Source organism: Rhinatrema bivittatum, chromosome 1, assembly GCF_901001135.1.
Source record: "Rhinatrema bivittatum chromosome 1, aRhiBiv1.1, whole genome shotgun sequence".
NCBI lineage: Eukaryota > Metazoa > Chordata > Amphibia > Gymnophiona > Rhinatrematidae > Rhinatrema > Rhinatrema bivittatum.
This window is the reverse complement of record NC_042615.1, coordinates 767356528-767380053: the sequence shown is the minus strand read 5'-3', so window position 1 is coordinate 767380053 and position 23526 is coordinate 767356528. Positions and strand designations below refer to the sequence as shown.

The following is a 23526-nucleotide window of genomic DNA, read 5'->3' as shown; positions in this document are numbered from 1 at the left end:
GTAGGGTTTCCACTTTCTTCCCATCAAGGAAATTTTTAGCAAGAAAGAGTATAATTCTAATCGCCTATGGAGCTCAAATGCCGAGCTGTGCTACCATGCGGCCCTCTTGGATCCGCCCCCATTTCTTGCCTGGATATTTAAGGAAGCTCTCTGCACCCAGCCAGTGCCATAGCAACAGTTTTTCTTGTGCCTTGTCGATTCACCTGTTTGCCTGTACGCTGCCGTTTCCAACATCTACCTGTTACCTGCATTTCACCTGAATGCCACCTTCCTTGACCTGTGCCTTTTAGCTGGATGTTGCCTGTATGCCACCTGCCTTGAGCTCTGCCAGCCCTCTGGATCTTGCTGCTTCAGTTCTCCAGCTTCCGAATGTACCTGTCAGTTGTCACTTTCTCAGGCCTGACTTGTACTTATACAGCTCAGGTGTGCCAACCAAGCAGTGGCACAAGGGCTCACCTTTCCCCCAGTACTGTGAAATTCTGGGTGTGTAGGGTGTGTAGGCTCAGGTAGGACCCGCAGTCACCCATTCTTGACAGATGGGCAGCCAACAGGTATACCCCCCCACTCAAACAGGTCATTAAGAAATTCTTTAAAATACAGTATTACAGTGGGCTCTGGTAGAATTAGACCTGTGATGAGGAGACACACAATGTACCAAATGCAAAAAGAACAAAAAGTCTTCTCTATATTAAAAACTGAAGAAGTTCTTGAGAAAAACATTGAAGTGTTACCAGAAAAGAGAAAAAAAACACAATGCATGCAGAATTTCAAGATCCATAACCAAAAGAAAAATCTAATTGAGATGTATAACTCTGTCAACAGTTGCACAACTGCAAAAGGAAAGAGTGACGTGAATAACAAATCTCAACTAAAGTCTCATAAGGAGTCCAGGAAAAGCAATAACCTTAAAAAGAGTACCTGGAAGGCTATGACCACAAATGCTCATAGTTTGGGAAATAAAATCCCAGATCTGCAGGCCCTAATGACTGAGGCAGAATTGGACATTGTTGCTATCACAGAAACATGGTTCACAGAATCTCATGAATGGGATACAACAATACCAGGCTATAACTTGTTAAGGAAGGACAGAGTGGATAGAAAAGGGGAAGGTGTGGCTTTTTATGTCAGAAACAACATCCAAGTATCTGAGCTGCAAGGAAGTTGGGGTAAGGAAGAAGCTCTATGGGTCGACCTAAAAAAAGATGACGGAGCATCCATTTATATTGGAGTGGTTTACAGGCCTCCAAACCAAAAGGAAGAGCTGGACAGAGATCTGGTTGAAGACATCCATAAGATAGGTAAGAAGGGAGAAGTGGTGATCGTTGGTGACTTTAATATGCCAGATGTAGACTGGAAAATCCCATCTGCAGAAACTAAAAATAGTACAGCGATAGTGGATGCCATGCAAGTATCTTTGTTCAAACAAATGGTATTGGAACCCACGAGAGAAGGAACTATACTCGACTTAGTGCTCACTAATGCAGATAATGTCTCTGATGTCCAGGTGGGCGCCCACCTCAGCACCAGTGATCATCAAACGGTATGGTTTAATATCACTAAAAGAATATGGAAAAGAACCACAAAGACCCGAGTTTTACAGTTCAAAAACACGGACTTTGAGGAAATGGGGAAGTACCTGGAGGAAGAACTAAAAGGATGGGAGAATGAGAGAGATGTGGATCAGCAGTGGACCAATCTAAAAGGAGCAGTCACCAAGGCAACTGCTCTATATGTTAGAAATGTAAAGAAAAGCAAAAGAAAATTGAAACCTATCTGGTTCTCAAAGGAGGTAGCTGACAAAATTAAAGCTAAAAGAACAGCATTCAAGAAATATAAAAGATCCCAAAGGGAGGAGCACAAAGAAGAATATTTGTTTCAACTGAGGGAGACAAAGAAATTAATCAAGTTGGCAAAAAGTCAAGCGGAAGAGAGGATTGCCAAGGAGATAAAAAATGGTGACAAAACATTTTTCAGATACATCAGCGAAAAGAGAAAAGTCCAAAGTGGTATAGTGAAATTGAAAGGTGGCAATGATCAATGTGTAGAGAGAGACGAAGAAATGGCAGAAATATTAAACGAATACTTCAGCTCTGTGTTCACTAAAGAAGACCCTGGAGAAGGACCATCTCTATACAACAAGAAACTGGAGGGAAGTGGAATAGATGAAAATCCTTTTACAGTAAAAAATGTATGGGAAGAGCTAAAGAATCTGAAAGTGGACAAAGCCATGGGGCCTGATGGGATTCATCCAAGGATACTGAGGGAGCTCAGAGATGTTCTGGCGGGTCCGCTGTGTGACCTGTTCAATAGATCCCTAGAAATGGGAGTGGTACCAAGAGATTGGAGAAGAGCGGTGGTGGTCCCGCTTCACAAGAGTCGGAACAGAGAGGAGGCTGGCAACTACAGACCGGTTAGCCTCACTTCGGTGGTGGGAAAAGTAATGGAGTCACTGCTGAAAGAGAGAATAGTGAACTATCTACAGTCCCAAGAATTGACGGACCAGAGGCAACATGGATTCACCAGGGGAAGATCCCGTCAGACAAATCTGATTGACTTTTTTGACTGGGTAACCAAGGAATTGGATCAAGGAAGAGCGCTCGATGTCATCTACTTGGATTTCAGCAAAGCTTTTGATACGGTTCCGCACAGGAGACTGGTGAATAAAACGAGAAGCTTAGGAGTGAGTGCCGAGGTGGTGACCTGGATTGCAAATTGGTTGACGGACAGAAGACAATGTGTGATGGTAAATGGAACCTTCTCTGAAGAGAGAGCGGTTTTAAGTGGTGTACCTCAAGGATCGGTGTTGGGACCGGTCCTGTTCAATATCTTTGTGAGCGACATTGCGGATGGGATAGAAGGTAAGGTTTGTCTTTTTGCGGATGACACTAAGATCTGCAACAGAGTGGACACGCCAGAAGGAGTGGAGAGAATGAGACGGGATTTAAGGAAACTGGAAGAGTGGTCGAAGATATGGTAGCTGAGATTCAATGCCAAGAAGTGCAAAGTCATGCATATGGGGAGTGGAAATCCGAATGAACTGTATTCGATGGGGGGGGGGGGGGGGGGGGAAGGCTGATGTGCACGGAGCAGGAGAGGGACCTTGGGGTGATAGTGTCTAATGATATGAAGTCTGCGAAACGATGCGACAAGGCGATAGCAAAAGCCAGAAGAATGCTGGGCTGCATAGAGAGAGGAATATCGAGTAAGAAAAGGGAAGTGATTATCCCCTTGTACAGGTCCTTGGTGAGGCCTCACCTGGAGTACTGTGTTCAGTTCTGGAGACCGTATCTACAAAGAGACAAAGACAAGATGGAAGCGGTACAGAGAAGGGCGACCAGGAAGGTGGAGGATCTTCATCGGATGACATACGAGGAGAGATTGAAGAATCTAAATATGTACACCCTGGAGGAAAGGAGGAGCAGGGGTGATATGATTCAGACTTTCAGATACTTGAAAAACTTTAATGATCCAAAGACAACGACAAACCTTTTCCGTCGGAAAAAAATCAGCAGAACCAGAGGTCACGAGCTGAGGCTCCAGGGAGGAAGACTAAGAACCAATGTCAGGAAGTATTTCTTCATGGAAAGGGTGGTGGATGCCTGGAATGCCCTTCCGGAGGAAGTGGTGAAGTCTAAAACTGTGAAGGACTTCAAAGGGGCGTGGGATAAACACTGTGGATCCATCAAGTCTAGTGGGCGTAAATAAAGAGGAGGCAGCAAAACACTGCACGGAGCGGCAGTAGCCACAGAGGCATTCACGGAGCAGGATGCCAGTGGCCAGTAGTTGCTGTTCCACCTTCAGGCAGCAAAACACTGCACGGAGCGGCAGTAGCCACAGAGGCATTCACGGAGCGGGATGCCAGTGGCCAGTGGTTGGTGTTCTGCCTTCACGGAGGGCTGCCATCTCCAAAAAAAACAAAAAACAAACAAACAAAGCAGGGGTGGGTAAGAGTATGGGGCAGGGGTGTGGCCTGCTTGTTGCGGCGGTTGCTACCCCTGATTGAGCTGAATGTTCACCGGGATGCGGATACGGCGCTGCTCTCTGCATGGTGGAGGGGTGGAAGGGAGTTGGGGCCGGAGGGTGTTGGAAGCCAATAGTGACGGGTGGGAGGGAGAAAAAGGGGGGGGGGGAGGGATAAACTGCGTGGCTTGCTGGGCAGACTGGATGGGCCGTTTGGTCTTCTTCTGCCGTCATTTCTATGTTTCTATCTGTATCAGATGAAAACATTCCATATTTTGTTTCTAAATAGATAAGGCTTTTTTAGTTGGTAACAATATGGTGGTTTAGTATTTGTAAGTATTTCTAAGTATTGAGATTTCCTGCTGTTGCGTCTATTTTCCAAATTCATATTCCATTTATTATTGAGAGTTGCTGAATATTTTGTTCCACTATGCAAATGGAATAAGTCTTAATTTCTGAATTTGTCTGTAGTCATGTTTAACCAGTACTGAATCATTATAGACGTTTATAGCTCTGTATAAGTTTAATTGGCTATTTCCATGTTGTAGTTGAGGTAAATATTGTTTTCCTTTTCCTTTTTGCTCCCTCCATCTTCAGTTCACCCTCCCCAGACAGTATGCTTGGGCAGCATTAGGTAGACCTCCCCAGCCAAAGGACTAAAGTGGTACTTGTACATTACAGTCTTAAGTGATTCTAAAAGAGATAAGAAAAGAAATAAGAATTGCCATATTGAGAGTGTTGCCTCAAGTTTGGAGAAGGGCAGTTGCAGTCCCGCTTCACAAAAGTGGAAGCAGAGGGAAGGCTGGAAACTGCAGGCCAGTTAGCCTTACCTCGATGGTGGGAAAATTGAGACCCTGCTAAAGAAAGCATAAATGAACTATCAAGCAGGTTGCAGGATCTGAGGCAACAAGGTTTTACCAGAGGAAGGTCATATTAAATGATTCTGATTGATTTTTTTGATTGGGTAACTTTTCTTACCTCTCCCGTCACATTTTTAAGATTTTTGCTGTTCCTCCTCTACTGCCATTCCACTAAGTTGGTGTGCCGCAGGGTTCTTTCCTGGACCCTCTTCGCTTTTCACTATATACTAATTCCCTTCTATGAGACATTGTGTGAGTGTTACCATCAGGTTTGGTACATGAACTCTGCTTACCCTGCCTACTCACTATATTCAGTTTCTCTACAGCTCAACCTCCAGGGATCGCTGTTCCAGCTTCTGAGGGACTACAGCCCAGCTCACTACTGCCACCTCTGGTGGTTCAGTTTACGTCTAATAAAAGAACTAGTGTGTGTCTGTCTTCATACTCTGAGTCTGACCGGTGGGTCCTCTCGGGGTCTTCCCCGAGGGCGTGGTCATCTGCCACTGGTCCAAGGATCCCACCCACAACTCTCCTAAATACTATAGATTGCTAACTCCGCCTACGGAATACATCAGATTGCTAACTCCGTACGGAGAACACATCAGATTGCTAACTCCTTTCTGATTGCTCCTCCCATCAGATAGCGGTTTCATTACAGATTGCTAACTCCATGGATCCGGGACAACTGAGTGCTTTGCAGGCCATACCGGGCCTGGCCCAGCGCATTGTGGAGCAGCAAGACACCCTGGAGAAACTTACTGCAGCATTTCATCAGCTACACACACCGAAGGTTCAAGGCAAAGGCTCCAACCAAGAAGGTCAGTCGCCGGAGGTAATTTTAAAGACTGCTGTACCACTGGCGGCTCCAATCCGCTTTGCCTCACCGGGGCTTTTTGAACCAGTGCTGCATGCACTTTGCCTTACAGCCATCTCTATTTCCTACAGATCTCTCCAAGACTACCTACATCCTTTCGTACCTGGATGGTAGGGCACTGTCTTGGGCATCCACCTTGTGGGAATGCAAGGACTCTATTTTGCAGGACATAGAAGGGTTTATGGACTTGTTTAAATCCATTTTTTATGACCCTGCTTGAACCTCTGTTGCCAGTTCTGCTTTAGTGGTTTTGAAGCAAGGCAGCAGATCTTTGGCTGAATTTGCCATAGAGTTCAAAACTCTGGTGGCAGAACTCCGCTGGGACCCCAGATGTCTCAAGACTCTCTTTTGCAGAGGCCTGGATAACCGTTTGAAGGACAAGCTGTGGCCGCTCGCCAGACACCTGACTCGCTGGACGAATTAATAGCCTTGGCCACTCGGATTGATCAACGACTCTGGGACAAGATGAAGGAACCCCGGCCTAGGGTGTTATCCGGGTCAAAACAGGCCAATGTTGTCTCTACACCTCGGATTGTTCTAGTAGTCCCTGCTGCCGATACAGATGAACCTTTGCAACTTGGTCATGGACACTTGACTTCAAAGGAGAGAAGATTTCGGAAGAAGCGCGGCCTTTGCATGTACTGTGGTCAACCCGGACATAATGTTTCTACATGCTCCATTCGTCCGGGAAATGGACGGGCCTAAGTCCTGCAGGAGGACTGTTCTTAGGCCATACCACGAAATCTCCTCCACTCTCTCTCCCAGTCTCTTTGACCTACGGACCCATCACGGTTCAGACTCCTGCCCTGGTGGACTCAGGGGCAGGAGGCAACTTCATTCTCAGACGTCTAGTGGAAGACCTGAGGAGTCCCTTCATCAAATTAGAAGATCCATTATTGTGTTAAATTTGAAGAGGGCTTTGGACGTTCCCCAACTTCGCCATTTCCACTGAAGATCTCAGTGTCATCCCCAGCAGCTCATCCATCGCTGCTGATATCTACAACAACATACTCAGCGAACTTTCTTCCAAGACTCAAGATCCACCTGTTATCAATGCAGAAGACGACTTAGAATACAAGGTTGAAGAAGTTCTGGATGTTCGTAAAAGAGGCAAGACTTTTGAATACCTTCTAAAGTGGGAAGGTTTCGGCCCCGAAGAAAACTCTTCGGAGCCTCAGACCAATATCCTGAACAAAGAGATGCTTCATCAGTTCCACCTCGCGCAACCTTCAAAACCTAAGCCTGGTACCCCAAGAGGAATTCACCCTTTGAAGGGGGGTACTGTTGTGTCCATCGGTTCCCGACGCCCTCTCTCCACCCTCCTCACTTCTTTGGCGCCTCTTCTTCGCCCGCGGGAAGTTTGGCTGCCGCAGCGTTCCTCTGCCGAGGTCCTCCGGCGTCCCTGGACCGGCTCCATGCTGCTAACCGCCATGTTTCCTGGAGGCCTAGGGGCGCGCGCCTGACAGAAGTACCAGCGATCGTGCAAACCTCGGGGGTGTCCCCCGAAGATGACGTCACCCGCGACGGATATTTAAGGTCCCAGAATTTGCTAACACATCGAGTTAGCAAGGGTTGCACTACCTGAGCTGCTCTGCCTCCTTGGACTAACTAGGGGTACCCGCTTCTCGGGGGCCTCGCTCTCTCTTTTACTTTGTAGATTGTAGTCTGGAACCGGTACTCGCTCCTCGAGGGCCCTTGTTCCCGGACTTCTTCGAATTCACTTCTGCCTGGAAGTCATCACTGCCAACTACATCTGTGAGTTACCATCGCTGTCTCAGAGCTTTCCCTGGAACCAGGTACTCGCTCCTCGAGGGCCTATACATTCCAGCTCCTGGGTTTCTATGAGACAATGTGTAAGTGTTACCATCAGGTTCGGTACATGAACTCTGCTTACCCTGCCTACTCACTATATTCAGTTTTTCTACAGCTCAGCCTCCAGGGATCGCTGTTCCAGCTTCTGAGGGACTACAGCCCAGCCGCGTATTCCGGCTCACTACTGCCACCTCTGGTGGTTCAGTATACTGTCTAATAAAAGAACTAGTGTCTGTCTCCATACTCTGAGCCTAACCAGTGGTTCCTCTCGGGGTCTTCCCCGAGGGCGTGGTCATCTGTCACTGTTCCAAGGATCCACCCACAACTCTCCTAAATACTACAGATTGCTAACTCCGCCTACGGAATACATCAGATTGTTAACTCCGTACGAAGAACACATCAGATTGCTAACTCCTATCTGATTGCTCCTCCCATCAGATAGCGGTTTCATTACCGCTGGCAAGCACAAGGTGTGATCCATCTACGATGTCTCTGAAACTACAGCCCGTGTAGCTGCCGCGGGTATCAGCGCCCATAAGATGGCCTGGCTCAGGGCTTCTGATCACTGCCCAGAGGTGCAGGAGAAGCTGGCCAACCTCCCCTGCACAAGTGACTTGGGGGCGATAAGGTCTGGGATGCCGTAGCACAATTGAAGGATCACTATGACATCCTTCAACAGCTTTCTGCTAGTCCTTCTGACACCCCTTCCTCAGCAAGGAAATCTTCCAGGCCAGGATCTCGGAAGCCCTTCTACAGGCAGAGGAAGTATTATCGCTGGGCTCCCGGGCTTGCCTGCCATGAACCAGCTCCAGGGGCTGCTCCCGCCAGCAGTGAGCACCCAGGCTCCATCCGGCGCCCCAGCAAGCCCCGGAAATGGGTTTTTGACTGGCGGTGAATGAGCACACCCCTGACGCCAGATCCCCCAGTGGGAGGCAGGCTTGTTGGCTTCACCCATCACTGGGAGGATGATACCTCGGACCGATGGGTCCTTACCATAATCAATCAAGGTTATCATCTCAACTTCTAACAACTCCCAGGGACCTCTCCCCCGTGTCCTTCATGGGGTTTCCCTCCAACAGGTCATACTTCAAATGGAACTCTCTGCCCTTCTCCCTATAGGCGTATAAGAGCCAGTCCCTCACCTCCAGCAGGGCCGAGGGTTCTATTTAAGGTGTTTCCTAATTCCAAAAAGGAAATGTGGCTTACGCCCCATCCTCGACCTCAGAACATTGAACAAGTTTCTCTCAAAAGAAAAGTTCAAGATGGTCTCTCTTGGTATGCTGATTCCCCTTCTCAAAAGAGGAGACTGGCTCTGCTCCCTTGATCTGAAGGAAGCTTACGCTCACATAGCCATTTTCCCCAGCCACAGAAAATACCTCCGCTTTATGGTGGGGAAGGCGCACTATCAGTATGAGGTGCTTCCTTTTGGATTGGCCTCAGCCCCTCACGTCTTCACCAAATGCCTGGTGATGGTGGCTGTGTATCTCCGGCATCATGCAGTGCATTTCTTCCCATACCTAGACAACTGGTTAATCAAGAGCAATACCCGTGCAGGGGCGCTGAGTGTTCTAGCCCTGACAATGCGAATCCTACAGGCCTTGGGATTCGTGATTAACTACCCAAAGTCTCACCTCTGCCCATTTCCTCAGCTGGACTTCATAGGTGCCAGACTGGACACGGTGCAAACAAAGGCATTTTTGCCACATGATCGGGCTCTTGCCCTCACCTCACTGGCAGATGTCGTCTGCAGCAGCTGGCAGGTGACTGCCAGTCTTCTCCATTTGCTGGGCCAAATGGTGGCTTCCATCCATGCTACCCTTCTTGCCCACTTGTGCATGCGAAGGGCTCAGTAGACCTTGTGGTCACAGTGGCGACAGGCCTCTCAGGACCTCGAGACTTGCGTTGAAGTCACGGAATCTCTGCGGGTGTCTCTGTCCTAGTGGGAACACCTCCCCAATCTGGAGCAGGGGATTCCCTTCCAATCTGATTCTCCTCAAGTGATTCTCACTACCGATGCCTCTTCTCAGGGCTGGGGAGCCCATGTGGATGGCCTCCACATGCAGGGTCTCTGGACTGCTCACGATGACCACTGTCAAATAAACTTTCTGGAGCTTTGGGTGATTCGTTACGCCCTATGGGCATTCACAGACCGGTTATCGCACAAAGCAGACCTGATCCAGATGGGCAACGAGGTGGCAATGTGGTATATCAACAAAAGCACAAAGAGGGAGGCACAGGCTCGTTCCTCCTCTGTCACGAGGTGGTGCAGGTGTTGAATTGGGCCCTGTCACAGGGGATGTCGTGCGCAACGTGCTGGCGGACCCACTGAGTCGCTCCTTCCAGCCGCACGAATGGTCCCTCAGCCTGGAGGTAGCAGCTGCAATGTTTCATCAGTGGGGGACACCACATGTGGACCTCTTTGCCTCCCCATACAATCACAAGGTGAGCAGGTTCTGCTCCCTGTCGTCGGGGGCAGGCATCTCGCCTGCGATGCCTTCTCCGTCTACTGGGGGAAAGGTCTGCTGTATGTGTACCCTCCTCTTCCACTCCTCCTGAAGACCCTGCTGAAGCTTCAACAAGTCAAGGCGACTGTGATCCTTGTGGAGCCTTTTTGGCCCCGACAGGCCTGGTTGGGGACCGCACCCAATCTCATCATGCAGAATCAGGCACCCTGCACCATCCTAACCTCTGGGTGCTGGCCTTGACGGCTTGGATGTTGAGTGCCTAGTCCTTCAACTCTTGGTCCTTTCAGACAGTGTCTCTCAGGTGCTGGTTGCTTCTAGGAAACCTTCCACCAGAAAGTTCTACAGCTTGAAATGGAGAAGGTTCTCCATATGGTGTACAGGGCAGGGCTTGGATCCATTCTCATGCTCCCTCCTCCAGCTGTTGGTCTACTTATGGTACCTTTCCGAGTCTGGGCTTCAAACCACCTCAGTCAGGGTCCATCTCAGTGCTGTGAGTGCGTACCATCTGTTGCGTCCATCGGTGCTAGATGGCTTCGCCCCGTTTGCCTCACCTTGTTCACGGCTCCTCCCGCTTACCTAGGAAAGATGGCTACCACCGCGTCTTCAAGCCGACCTCTCCGGCGTCCCCGCCATGCTCCTCCCAGGTACCCACATCTTTATTCCAACCTTGGCGCGAACCTCGGGGGCGTTCCCCCTTGCTGACATCACGCCATCCGGGTATATAACCTATTCTAATTTGCTAGCTCGTTGAGTTAGCAAGGACTCAAATCCATTCCTGTCTGTGCTACTCTGCTGCTTCCGTGCTGCCGCTGGAAGCTCTATCTCTGCCCTTTGGGGTAACTGCTAACCTGGCTACCCACTCCTTAGGGGCCCTCTGCCTTATTTCAGGTGCCTTACAGGGAACAGGTACTCGCTCTTCGAGGGCCTGCTCTCCATGCCTTGGTGCCTGCATTATCTTCTTCAACCTGGTGGAATCGCATACCTACAGCAAACACCTAGTGAGTACTCTAACTCTCAGTCTATTTCATCCACAGTACTTCCTTGCTGGGAAACCTGCTTCAGAAACTTCCTATACCAATGGAGTGAGAAGGGCTCCCTCTGCCGAGGTCTCTGAGACTGCTATTACCAGACTGCCTCACTACTGCCGCCTCTGGTGGTATTCTTCAAGCTGTATAATAAAGACCTAACTGTGTTTGTGTGTTCTGAGTCTAGCCTAGTACTGTGGCTCCTCACGGGGCTCCTCCCCATGGTTGTGGTCATCTGCCACAGTACCCAAGGATCCACCCAAACACCGCTTAACCATAACACCATCAAGGCGTCACTGGCACACCCATATCGGTGCAGCCTTTAGTAGGTCACTTTATGAGGGGTCTGCTCTAGCTAAAGACCCCTCTTCGAGCTCCTGTTGCGTCCTAGGACCTCAGCATTGTCCTCGCATGACTCATGCGTCCTCCCTTTGAGCTGCTGCGTTCCTGCAACATGAAGGTTCTCACTTGGAAAGTTATATTCATGGTGGCGATTACTTCGGCTCGTAGAGTCAGTGAACTTCAGGCCTTGGTTACGTACCTGCCATACACGAGGTTCTTTCGCGATAGTGTGATCTTGCGTACGCACCCTAAGTTTCTGCCTAAGGTTGTGACTAATTTCAACCTCAATCAGTGCATCGTTTTACCCACCTTCTTTCCTAAGCCTCATTCCCACCCAGGGGAGTGGTCTCTTCATACTCTGGACTGCAAGAGGGCCCTGGCTTTCTATTTAAATTGCATAGCCAGTCACAGACAGTCCACTCAGCTCTTTGTGTCCTTCGACACCAACAGGCTGGGAGTGGTGGTGTGTAAACAAACTTTATCCGGCTGGCATAGCTTCTGCTATGTGCAAGCAGGCCTTCTGCTGGCTAGCAGAGTTAAAGCTCACTCTGTGCAGGCCATGGCGATGTTGGTGGCTCATCTGCAAGCAGTCCCCATCGTTGAAATTTACTGGGCTGCCATGTGGAGTTCTCTTCACATGTGTGCAGCCCACTACTGCTTGGACAAGGATGGGCATCAGGGCAGTGCCTTTGGTCAATCTGTCCTGCGCAGCCTGAACCCATTCTTACAGTCTAGTACCCCTGGTGGGAGCCAAATCAACAGCACCACAGTTGTTGTGCCCTTTGGCACCTTGTTCGATAATTGTTGGTCTCTTCTGCTAACTGGGACAGCCTGGAGCTTGATACTTACCTATTTATAGGGACTACCATCCTGCTTGTCCTAGAAGAAAGTGCAGTTGCTTACCTGTAACAGGTGTTCTAGGACAGCAGGATGTTAGCCCGCCACCCCATGGAGTTGGGTTCTCCTTCTGGTTTGTTTTTTTATTTTTTTGCTCGTATTTTTCTCTGTTACAAGCTTGAAGGAGGACCTCACATGGCCGCACAGATAGCAGCATGCTGGGCATGCTCAGTATGCTGGTCAAAGCTTCTAGAAATTGACAAATGTTTTCCATGCCGAGCTTTATCAAATGATGTCACCCACTTGTGATGACTACATCCTGCTGTCCTAGAATTACACCTGTTACAGGTAAGCAACTGCGCTATCTTCCAGAGTATCCAGCCTGTTGCAGTTTTTAGTATGATCTGTAAAAAAGCAAACATTTCCCAATAGCCCATCTTGCAATATTCATACAAAAATGTTAAACAGGATAGATCCCTGTGGCATATCACCAGTAACCCATCTTCCCTTGGTGTGAACTCCCTGTACCTTCCACTTAACCAGTTTCTACCCACTCTCTTACATTAGAGCCTATACCTAAGATGCTTAGTTTGTTTATAAGTCATCTGGCATCATTGTGTCAAAAGCCCTGATCTAATTCTTTGGTCACCCAGTCAAAGAAATTGATTAGATTTGTCTGATCAGATTTACCTATGGTAAAACCATGCTGCCTTGTTGGGTAATGTAATGCATTGGATTCCAGAAACTTCACTAGCATTGATTCAATTAATTTACTCACCACGGTAGTTCACAGACTCCTCCTTACTTCTGTTTTTGAGAAGAACCACCACTTCAGCCTGTCTCCAGTCCTTTGGAACCACTCCTGATTCTAAAGAATCACTAAAAAGGTCAGGAATGGAGGTCCCAGAATTTCTCTTAATACCCTCAGATGTAACCTGTCTAGCCCCATCACTTTATCTACTTTTTGTTTTTCCAGCATCTCATGAATACAGCCTTCTGAAAATTGTTCACCTCCATTCCTATTTGTAGCAGTTTTCTGTGGTCCTACTCTAAGCCCGTCCTCAGTGAACAATGAACAGAAATAATTGTTACAAATTCTGCTTTCCCTTCCTCATCCTCTCCATATTCCCCCTTTCACCTTTGAATTTTACAGTCCCATTTTCGTACTTCTTTCTGTCACTAACATATCTTTAAAAAGTTTTGTACCCCTCTTTTGCTCTATTAGCGCCTTTGAATTCTTAACAACTTTCCCAGATTCTCTTAGCTTTTCCAGATATTGTTGCCTGTCATATTGTTTCAGCAATTTCTTGCAGTTTGAGTCCTTGAATTTGGCTGTGCATGGAGCCCTGCAAAAATCTTCTATTATTACTTTGGATTCAATTAGGGGGGCATTAACTGTGCTTGAAAAATCAATTTATTTAACAGTTCTTACCACCGATATACATTGTCTGATCCAGGCCTCTGAGATGTCAGCCCCATTTCACAAAGAGAAATTAGAAGACATGGAAAAACAAATTGCAGAAATCCAGGGTGTACAATCTAATTTGGGCCAAGGAAATCTGATTCAAGATTGAAAACTGGAGAACCTTGAAACTCTGTTAGATATCTAAATCTCAGTGTTGCATTTTCCACTAATAGAATATATTTCTCCATAAGAACATTTTAGAAAATATTTGGCAGAGATATTAAAGATTTCAAGTGAAGTTATGCCACCTATGGCTAAAGTTTATTTTCTACCCTTGGAAAGGGAAGGAGCCGTTGGTGGTGGGGCCCTTGTGGACTCTCATGCCATTGGAGTAAACTCAAATTTGACGGATCTTCTTGAGCATTCGACATCCTTGGAAGTGGCTATTAGAGGAATTCATTTACTCTTTCGGATAGTAGAAAGACTAGGGGACACTCCATGAAGTTAGCATGGGGCACATTTAAAACTAATCGGAGAAAGTTCTTTTTTACTCAACGCACAATTAAACTCTGGAATTTGTTGCCAGAGAATGTGGTTCGTGCAGTTAGTATAGCTGTGTTTAAAAAAGGATTGGATAAGTTCTTGGAGGAGAAGTCCATTACCTGCTATTGAGTTCACTTAGAGAATAGCCACTGCCATTAGCAATGGTTACATGGAATAGACTTAGTTTTTGGGTACTTGCCAGGTTCTTATGGCCTGGATTGGCCACTGTTGGAAACAGGATGCTGGGCTTGATGGACCCTTGGTCTGACCCAGTATGGCATTTTCTTATGTTCTTATGTTCTTATGTCTCATTTCTTTTTCCTCAGGATTGGGATATGGACTTGAGGTTGTTTCTTCGCAATCATTTGTCATTTTCCATGGCCAGAAAGTTTGAATTTATCTGGATATCTCCAGAGTAACCCAGGACTGTCAGTGTAAATTTTTGGCTATGAGACAAAGTTCTGGCTTTGGGGGCACAATTTACAGTTTGTTACCCATGTAACCATGAAACTTCATGAGAGGTCTTGAACGAGTAGATGTGAATCGGTTATTTACACTTTCGAATAATAGAAGGACTAGGGGGCATTCTATGACGTTAGCAAGTAGCACATTTAAGACTAATCGGAGAAAATTATTTTTCACTCAACGTACAGTAAAGCTCTGGAATTTGTTGCCAGAGGATGTGGTTAGTGCAGTTAGTGTAGCTGGGTTAAAAAAAAAGTTTGGATAAGTTCTTGGAGGATAAGTCCATTAACGGCTATTAATCAAATTTACTTAGGGAATAGCCCCTGCTATTAATTGCATCAGTGGCATGGGATCTTCTTAGTGTTTGGGTAATTGCCAGGTTCTTGTGGCCTGGTTTGGCCTCTGTCGGAAACAGGATGCTGGGCTTGATGGACCCTTGGTCTGACCCAGCATGGCAACTTCTTATGTTCTTATGTTCTTAAATTTGTCTTAAGACTTGGGGATGTCCTAATTGAGTTTTTTTTTTTTTAATTTTTGCAGGGCAGCCTCCCCCATGTCTTAAGCGGGTTTAAATTAAATGTGTGATATCCGATGCTTCGTCTTTATATTTTCTTTTTTTCATTTCCTACTTTAATCACTCCTTTGCATCTTGTCCCCTATTTTACTTCAATTTGAGGGTTTATATGAAGTGAAACCTTTCTTATCTGACTCTTCTCCCCCCCACCCTTATTTTTAGGGGTGTTTTTGTTAACTTCTCCCGTGCAGGGAGGAGCGGCCTTGAAGGATGTGCATGATGAGGATTGAGGCCATATTTAAGCAATCATTTGAAGCAGCGGCAATAACATTACAGATAGCTTCCTGTTGTTCCCTGGTGTCTCGCTCTTGTCTGCTTCTATCCCAGGAGATTGATGATTCTGCAGTGAATTCCAGAGCAGTTATGGAACCCGCCGCCACCTTTTTAGCAGATGCGAGCTGCGATTTGGTCCGTACCTCAGCTAGAGGAGTGGCGACTTCTCGCAGTGTGAAGATTCCTCGATTCTTCAATTGCAGGAGAGATCAGAGGTCCTTGGATATAAATGATATCATGGCAGATCTGGCCGGAAGACAAGCTGCTGTATGCCTTTCCCCAGTGGCCCATGTTGGGCAGAATGGTTTGCAAGATCGAAGATCACAGGGGGATGGAACTCCTGGTGGCACCAGATTGGCCCAGAAGACCATGGTATGCAGATCTGCAAAGACTTTTGGTAGAGACCACCCCCCCTTCATCTTCCACCGCACAAGAATCTGTTACAGCAGGGGTCTGTCCTTGAAGATCCAACTCGGTTGCTGAAGCTCGCTTGTTGAAGTGTGGATATTCTTCTGTGGTGATTGCCACCTTGTTACAAGGACGAAAGTTATCCACTTCCTTAGCCTATGTGCAGGTTTGGCGAGCGTTTGAGGCTTGGTGTGCGGATCGAGGTGTTCTTCCTCATTCAATTAAGATCCTGCTCATTTTGGAATTTTTGCAGGATGGGTTAAATAAAGGGTTGGCCCTTAATTCGTTGAAGGTACAGGTTGCAGCTCTTGCCTGTTTCAGGGGCCAGGTAAATGGTGAATCCTTATAATCTCATCCTGATGTGCCCCGTTTCTTGAAGGGAGTGAAACAGCTTTGTCCTCCCTTGCAGTTACTGGCTCCTTTGTGGAGTCTTAACCTGATGTTGGATTTCTTGGCGGGTCCTACATATCAGCTGCTGTGTAGCCTTTCCTTACGGTTATTGGCCTGGTGGTGATATATTCTGCACATCAAATTTCTGAGCTGCAGGCCTTGTCTTGCTTGGAAGCCTTTCCTTTGGGTGACTACAGGAGTGATACAGCTGCGTTACTGTTCCTTCATTCTTGCCTAAAGTAGTCTCGGATTTTCACTTGAATCAGACCATTTCCTTGCCATCCTTGGATAAAGAAAACGATGCAGATGAATATTGCCTGTTGTGTCCCTTGGATGTCAAGAGACATGTGCTGTATCTGGAGTTTTCTAAACCTTTCCAACAGATGGATTGTCGTCCTTCATGGTGGAGGAAAACAGGGTGAACCAACTTCGTGGGCTACAATAGCTCGCTGGATTAAGGAGGTAGTCATGGCTACAAATATGGATGCTGAAACGCCATTGCCTACTCAGGTTAGGGCTTCTTCCACTAAGGATTAGGCAGTATCATGGGCAGAGGTTAGATTGTTGTCTCCCGTTGACATTTGTCAAGCTGCGATGTGGTCCTCCTTACACACTTTTTCCAGGTATTATCGTCTGGATGTGCAGGCCCAAGAGGACACAGCCTTTTCACGTGCAATGTTGACTGGACTGCTGGCAGCCTTCCACTCTATTCAGGAGTAGCTTGGGTACATCCCACTAGTCCTGAATCGATCTATCTACATGCTAGGAAATGAGAAATTACTACTTACCTGCTAATTTCTTTTTCCTTAAGGAGGATAGATGGATTCACCTTCCCGCCCTTGGCTGCCGAATGATTGTGTGATAGTCCTCCTGTGTGGCTATGTGTTCCAGGGGATTACTAGTAAATGTTCAACCAATCCCTCTATTAGTGTTAATGTACTTCTTTTCTGAGCTCAGTGTTTCATGTTGGCGGATTATTGAAATAGTTATATGTTTTTAAATCAGATTTTGTTTTTGCTAGTCTGTCCACAGTTGTTTTTGAAGAGAATACTGGCAGGCTGATGTTACTTCAGGAGTATATATACTGTGATGTCAGTTTGCTCTGTCTCCAACTGCTGGCAGAAGTGCATAACCCACTGGTCCTGAATCCATCTATCCACCTTAAGGAAAAGGAAATTATCAGGTAAGTAATAATTTCTCAATTTCTTATAATTCCATGTTTATTTCTGTTGTAGCCTTGCCACTAGCATTATCTGTTGATTATTTCTGTTAGATGTCTAAGCTTTCAGTTTGAAGTGTCATCAGCACATAGGCTTCTATATGGAAGTTGATCCCTCATGCCATGGCTCTGATTCTGATCTATAAGTTTCTTTCCTTCCAACAATTTGCAAACCCCTGACTATATGTGAGGCAGCTGTTCAAGATTTAAAAAAATAAATAAACACTTCATATTAAATACCATGGTACTCTGGGGAACCCTTTAATTTAAAATGTACATGTACCACTAATCTGGGTTGAAAAACCCACCCAAAACTAAGTACAGTTAGGTCATATAATAATATATAGTACTCCATGATCACCTAACAATTAATAAACCCACAAATGGTATGCAACAAACATAACCATCAATAATACATAACAGATTATCATTTACATGATCAAAATTAACTATGACACTTTAAACTGTGTATTAAAATAAAAGTTCAATTAGAGAAAACTATTTTAACATGCTATATTTCTTCCCAAGGTGATGGACATCATTATGTATTGCCTTGAAGGATCCTTAGTCAAAAAGAAGGGCCTTCAGGAATGTTTCCCATCCATTTGCAGGTAAAATCTTATAAAAATTAAAATATTTGTATGTAATTTTGTTTTAAAAAGCATCATGTTCTTTCAAGAGGAGTTATAGTAACCAGCCAGTAGAATGACCCTTATTGGATGCTAATTGTGCAAAGAAGGGTTTGCTGCTAAACTATTATGAAAATTTCACACGGTTCTCAGCCAGCAACAGGGCGCATTCATCGTATACCCAGCGGTTTATGCCCTGTTCTGTTGAAAGGGGTAGATGAGCTGACATGACTGCTTCTGCTGGTGAGCACAAACTAATAGGTTGATGCAATATTGTGTGCACAGGTTAACCTGCGTTTGGCCATGTGTCCATAACCCCTGCTGCAATAAGGGGATCAGTGCATACCTAATACTGCTCAGGTCATATAAATGCCATGTTGATGAGGCTATTAGTTAGTACCCCCAATGAAGAAAAAAAAAACTGCTCACCCAACATGCACATTTTAACCCTCAATAATTAACACTAGCCCTGGAACTGGCGTTGTCTTGAGGCACCCCAACAACTGAACAGAAAAGCAGAAAATACTGCTTTTCTGTGGTTCCTCTGACTTAATATTGTTCTGATACTAAGTAGGAGGAACCACAGAAAGCAGCAATATGAAACATAAGAACATGCCATGCTGGGTCAGACCAAGGTTCCATCAAGTCCAGCATCCTGTTTCCAACAGAGGCCAAACCAGGCCACAAGAACCTGGCAAGTACCGAAAAACTAAGTCTATTCCATGCTACTGTTGCTAGTAATAGCAGTGACTATCTTCTGGTGGAGCGCACTGTTAACCCGCATTTGGATGCGCATTTTCGACGTGCTATTACCCCTTACTGAACAAGGGATAAAGCTAGCGTGTCGAAAACCCCCCCGAGACTAATAGCGCCCGCAACATGCAAATGCATGTTGATGGCCCTATTAATCAGTCCCGCACGATACAGTAAGTAAAAAGAAATTAGCATCTACCCAAAGGTAGGCGTTAATTTCTGCCGGCACCGGGGAAGTGCACAGAAAAGCAGTAAAAACTGCTTTTCTGTGCACCCTCCGACTTAAGATCATGGCGATATTAGGTCCCAAAAGTTAAAAAAAAAAAAAAGTTTAAAAAAAAAAAATTTAAAATCAGCGTGCGGCTCTTGGGCATCCGGTTTCCGAACCCGTGGCTGTCAGTGGGTTTGAGAACCAACGCCGGCAAAATTGAGCGTCGGCTGTCAAACTCCCTGACAGCTGCCGCTCCTGTCCAAAAAGAGGCACTACAGTACTGTACTTTATCAGCCTGCAAGTAAGTACATGAGGCAATGGAGAGTAAAGTGACTTGCCCAAGGTCACAAGGAGCGATAGCAGGACTCAAACCCTGGTCTCCTGGTTTGAGTCCTGCTATCACTTTAACCACTAGTAGCCTAGTGGTTAAAGCCCACTGCTTTAACCACTAGGCTACTCCTCCACTTCTTAATTAATAGCAACTTAATTAATAGCAGGTAATAGACTCCTCCTCCTCCAATAACTTATCCAATCCTTTTTTAAACACAGCTACACTAACTGCACTAACCACATCCTCTGGCAACAAATTCCAGAGTTTAATTGTGCGTTGAGTGAAAAAGAACTTTCTCTGATTAGTTTTAAATGTGCCCCATGCTAATTTCATGGAGTACTCCCTAGTCTTTCTATTATCCGAAAGAGTAAATAACCGATTCACATCTACTCGTTCAAGACCTCTCATGATTTTAAAGACATCTATCTTATCCCCCCTCAGCCGTCTCTTCTCCAAGCTGAACAGCCCCAACTTCTTCAGCCTTTCCTCATAGGGGAGCTGTTCCATTCCCTTTATCATTTTGGTTGCCCTTCTCTGTACTTTCTCCATCGCAACTATATCTTTTTTGAGATGTTGCAACCAGAATTGTACACAGTATTCAAGGTGCAGTCTCACCATGGAATGATACAGAGGCATTATGACATTTTCCGTTTTATTCACCATTCCCTTTCTAATAAATAAGTAAAAAGTCTTGACTGCGATCAGGTTAGGAAAATGGACGCTCAATTTTACGAGCATCTGTTTTCCTAACGCGTGCACAGCCACATTTCCTGGGCGCCCAATGCCATGGACACGCTAGGGGCGCACAATTTATCCCTAGCGCGTCCTTTTTGTCACAGCAGCTCATTTGCCTATTGCATCGAGCATCCAAGAGAGGTGAATGTGTGTGCAGTAAAAAAAAAACGGGTGCCCAGTTTGGACGCATGCTTTTTGGGGTAGATTTTAAAAGAAGCGCGATCAGCCTACTTTTGCTTGCGCATCAGACTCAAGCAAAAGTACGCTGGATTTTAGTAGATACGCGCGGAGCCGCGCGTATCCACTAAAATCCTGGATCGGCGCGCGCAAGGCTATCGATTTTGTATAGCCTGCGCGCGCCGAGCCGCGCTGCCTCCCCCCGTTCCCTCCAAGGCCGCTCCGAAATCGGAGCGGCCTCGGAGGGAACTTTCCTTTGCCCTCCCCTCACCTTACCCTCCCTTCCCCTACCTAACCCACCCACCCCGCCCTGTCTACACCCCCCCCCCTTACCTTTGTCGGGGGATTTACGCCTCCCGGAGGGAGACGTAAATCCCCGCGCGCCAGCGGGCCTGCTGCGTGCCGGGCCGCGACCTGGGGGCGGGTACGGATGGCGCGGCCACGCCCCCGGGCCGTAGCCACGCCCCGTACCCGCCCCCAAAACGCTGCCGACACGCCCCCGAAACGCCGCGACGACCGGGCACGCCCCCGACTCGCCCCCCTCCGAAAACCCCGGGACGTACGCGAGTCCCGGGGTCTGCGCGCGCCGGTAGGCCTATGTAAAATAGGCTTACCGGCGCGCAGGGCCCTGCTCGCCTAAATCCGCCCGGTTTTGGGCGGATTTAGGCGAGCAGGGCTCTGAAAATCTACCCCTTTATGCGCATTTTATTGCATCAGCCTGTAAATTGATCCAACAGATGAGGGATAGGATATCCATGCTGTTTTACTACAGCCAATTTTTTTTTAAAATAGCATCTAGCTAAAGTGATTCTCTTATCTAGGTTCATACTAAGGTTTTCACTTGAAAGGATGTGATAACTATTTAAAGTTCATATTTATATTATAGACTAAAAAAATTGTTTAAAAGTGATCAGACATGGTCAATTGGCTAAATTTTCTTGTTTGTGATGATATGAACTGTTCATTGAGGATGGGCTAAGCGACCATCAAATTCATGTTATTTATTTTATTTATTTATTTAAGTTTTTTTATATACCAACATTCAAGACGATAGTCCCATCATGCAGGTTCACAAGAAACAGGGGTGCAATTAAAATAAACTTTACAATTTGAACAATAGTGCAGAAAAGCAGTTACATGTAACAGGGAAACAATAACTTGGAGTAAGAAGGAAAATGAAGATCAGATAATTATATATATATATAATAACATTATAAGGGGTGGCTATTAATGCTATTACTAGCGAAGTATGTTGATTGAAGGGAGTTAAGTAATGTTGGAGTTAGGAAAGGCCTGCGTTATCTAAGAACTTAGCTCATGTAGTTCTAAGATTAAAGTGTAAAATGTTTAATGCATATGTGAATTAAAATTAAATATTCTGTCATTTTCTCCATCCTCTGCCCCCCCAAATTAATAAAATAAAATAATAAATAGTTATAGGGTTATAGGCAGGGTAATTTTATAGCTACCTGCATAGGGCTAAAGTCTGCAGTACTTTTAACCCACAGACATTAGCCTGAATTTACAAAGCAGACTCATGCATATGAGTCCACTTACAAATTTTGCGGGTTCACTGGTAATACTTTATGAGCTTAATATCTACTGTCATTTGAAATGACTTAGAAATAGACATTTTTAAATTAAACGATTGGAAAAAAAACACAAAAATGTAATTTTATTTCTATTGTTTTTTTGAGCCCACTATTTGCAAAATGTGTGCGCTGATACTCGTTACAAACAGCACAACCCAGGCATCTCCAGAGACCCCTCTCCCACCCCCAGCCCCTCTGTACCTAAAAGTGGCCATTTCCCCCAGAAAGTTGTATTTTTTAAAATAAAATCCTGGTGATAGGCTATGCCCCCAGCCTCTCCCTTTGTTAAAAATGGGTGCTCCTCCCCCTGGAAGATAGCCTACACTCCTGACCACCCTCCTAAACTCACCAGATCCTGCCTGCTGGTTTAGTGAGGACCAGGGAGCAGCCCATCCATTTCTGGACCCATCGACCACCATTTTGAAAAATGGTGCAAGCTGCCCTTTGCCCCATCATGTCCTGGGCTTCTGGTGCCATTAGGTAGCCCCTATCAAGTGACAGGGACTACCAGTGTCATTGGATCGCACCTGTCACAAGATAAGGCAAAGGGCTGGCCGGCACCATTGTGGAAAATGGCACTGGCTGGTTCAAGGAGCATGGGGTTGCTCCTGGGCCCCCATGACCACCAGACAGTATATGGTGAGTCTGGGTGTCAGGAAGATGGGCTTAGTTAATGGGGAGAGTGAGGGGGATGTTATTTTTTAACAAGAGGAAGGGGCTGATGGTTAGGGCAGGGCCTATGACCGTGGTTTTATTTTTTTAAATATTATGTTTTCTGGGGAAACAACCACTTCTAGGGATAATGGGGAAGGGTGGGACTGAGGATCACCAGAGACCCCGGGGATCTTACTTAGGTTTTTCTGTCATTTTGTTTTGGAAATGTTTTGCTTTTTTTAGTATTTTCTTTTCCGTTTTTTTTAGGTAGCTGGAAAAGCACACGCTATTTATTTATTTATTTAAGTTATGTACCACCTATGCCTGATCAGTGCACAATGAAAGCATACTAGAGCCAACAGCATATAAACACAAACAAAAAAAAAAAAGGGGGGGGAGGGGCAAAGGAAATGAAACTAAAAATAAAAAATTCCCAAACAAAATGACAGAAAAGTATTCCTATGCATGTACATTTGCATGCATACTTTTGAAAATCTAAAGTATTTACTTAAATCCTTTCCCCACTCACCTTTGTTCATGTTTTCAAATGATCCCAAATTGCTGAGGTTTAATGCAGGGGCTTTGAAATAGGGTCATGGTCTGTTGAGTGTTTAAGCTCTTAATGGATTTTCTGCACTTTCATACATTCCTGGCTTCAATTTTCCTTTAAAATCACCTTTGATTTTAAGGATGAATGAATGTTCGTCCATCCAATTACAAATACCATTTTGATTAGTGTTTCTAACATGTACAAGTTGTGGGAGACAGAATGATTCTACCTTGCTGCTATCAATAAAATGAGATTCATAACATTTCTCTTTGTTTTGTGGTAAAGGCCATCATATTATCGTCATCTTTGAATTATTATAATTCCTTATTTTTGGGCCTCCCAAAATCTAATTTGAAGTCACCTCAGTTTCTCCAAGGGCAAGCAGAATGGTAGTCCTCACACATGGTGACATCATCCGATGGAACTACACGTCCACGAGGGA

At 45.9% G+C, this 23526-nt stretch overlaps 1 protein-coding gene across 3 annotated transcripts in view; it reads left to right on the top strand.

The window, feature by feature from the left end:
- The window catches only part of WDR7 (WD repeat domain 7), a 1145388-nt gene that overhangs the window by 932600 nt on the left and 189262 nt on the right, over positions 1–23526 (top strand). For all 3 annotated transcript variants that reach the window (XM_029579728.1, XM_029579736.1, XM_029579721.1), the window contains one exon: positions 17981–18063. In XM_029579728.1, the coding sequence (XP_029435588.1) occupies positions 17981–18063 (83 nt within the window). The remainder of the gene's footprint in view (positions 1–17980; positions 18064–23526) is intronic.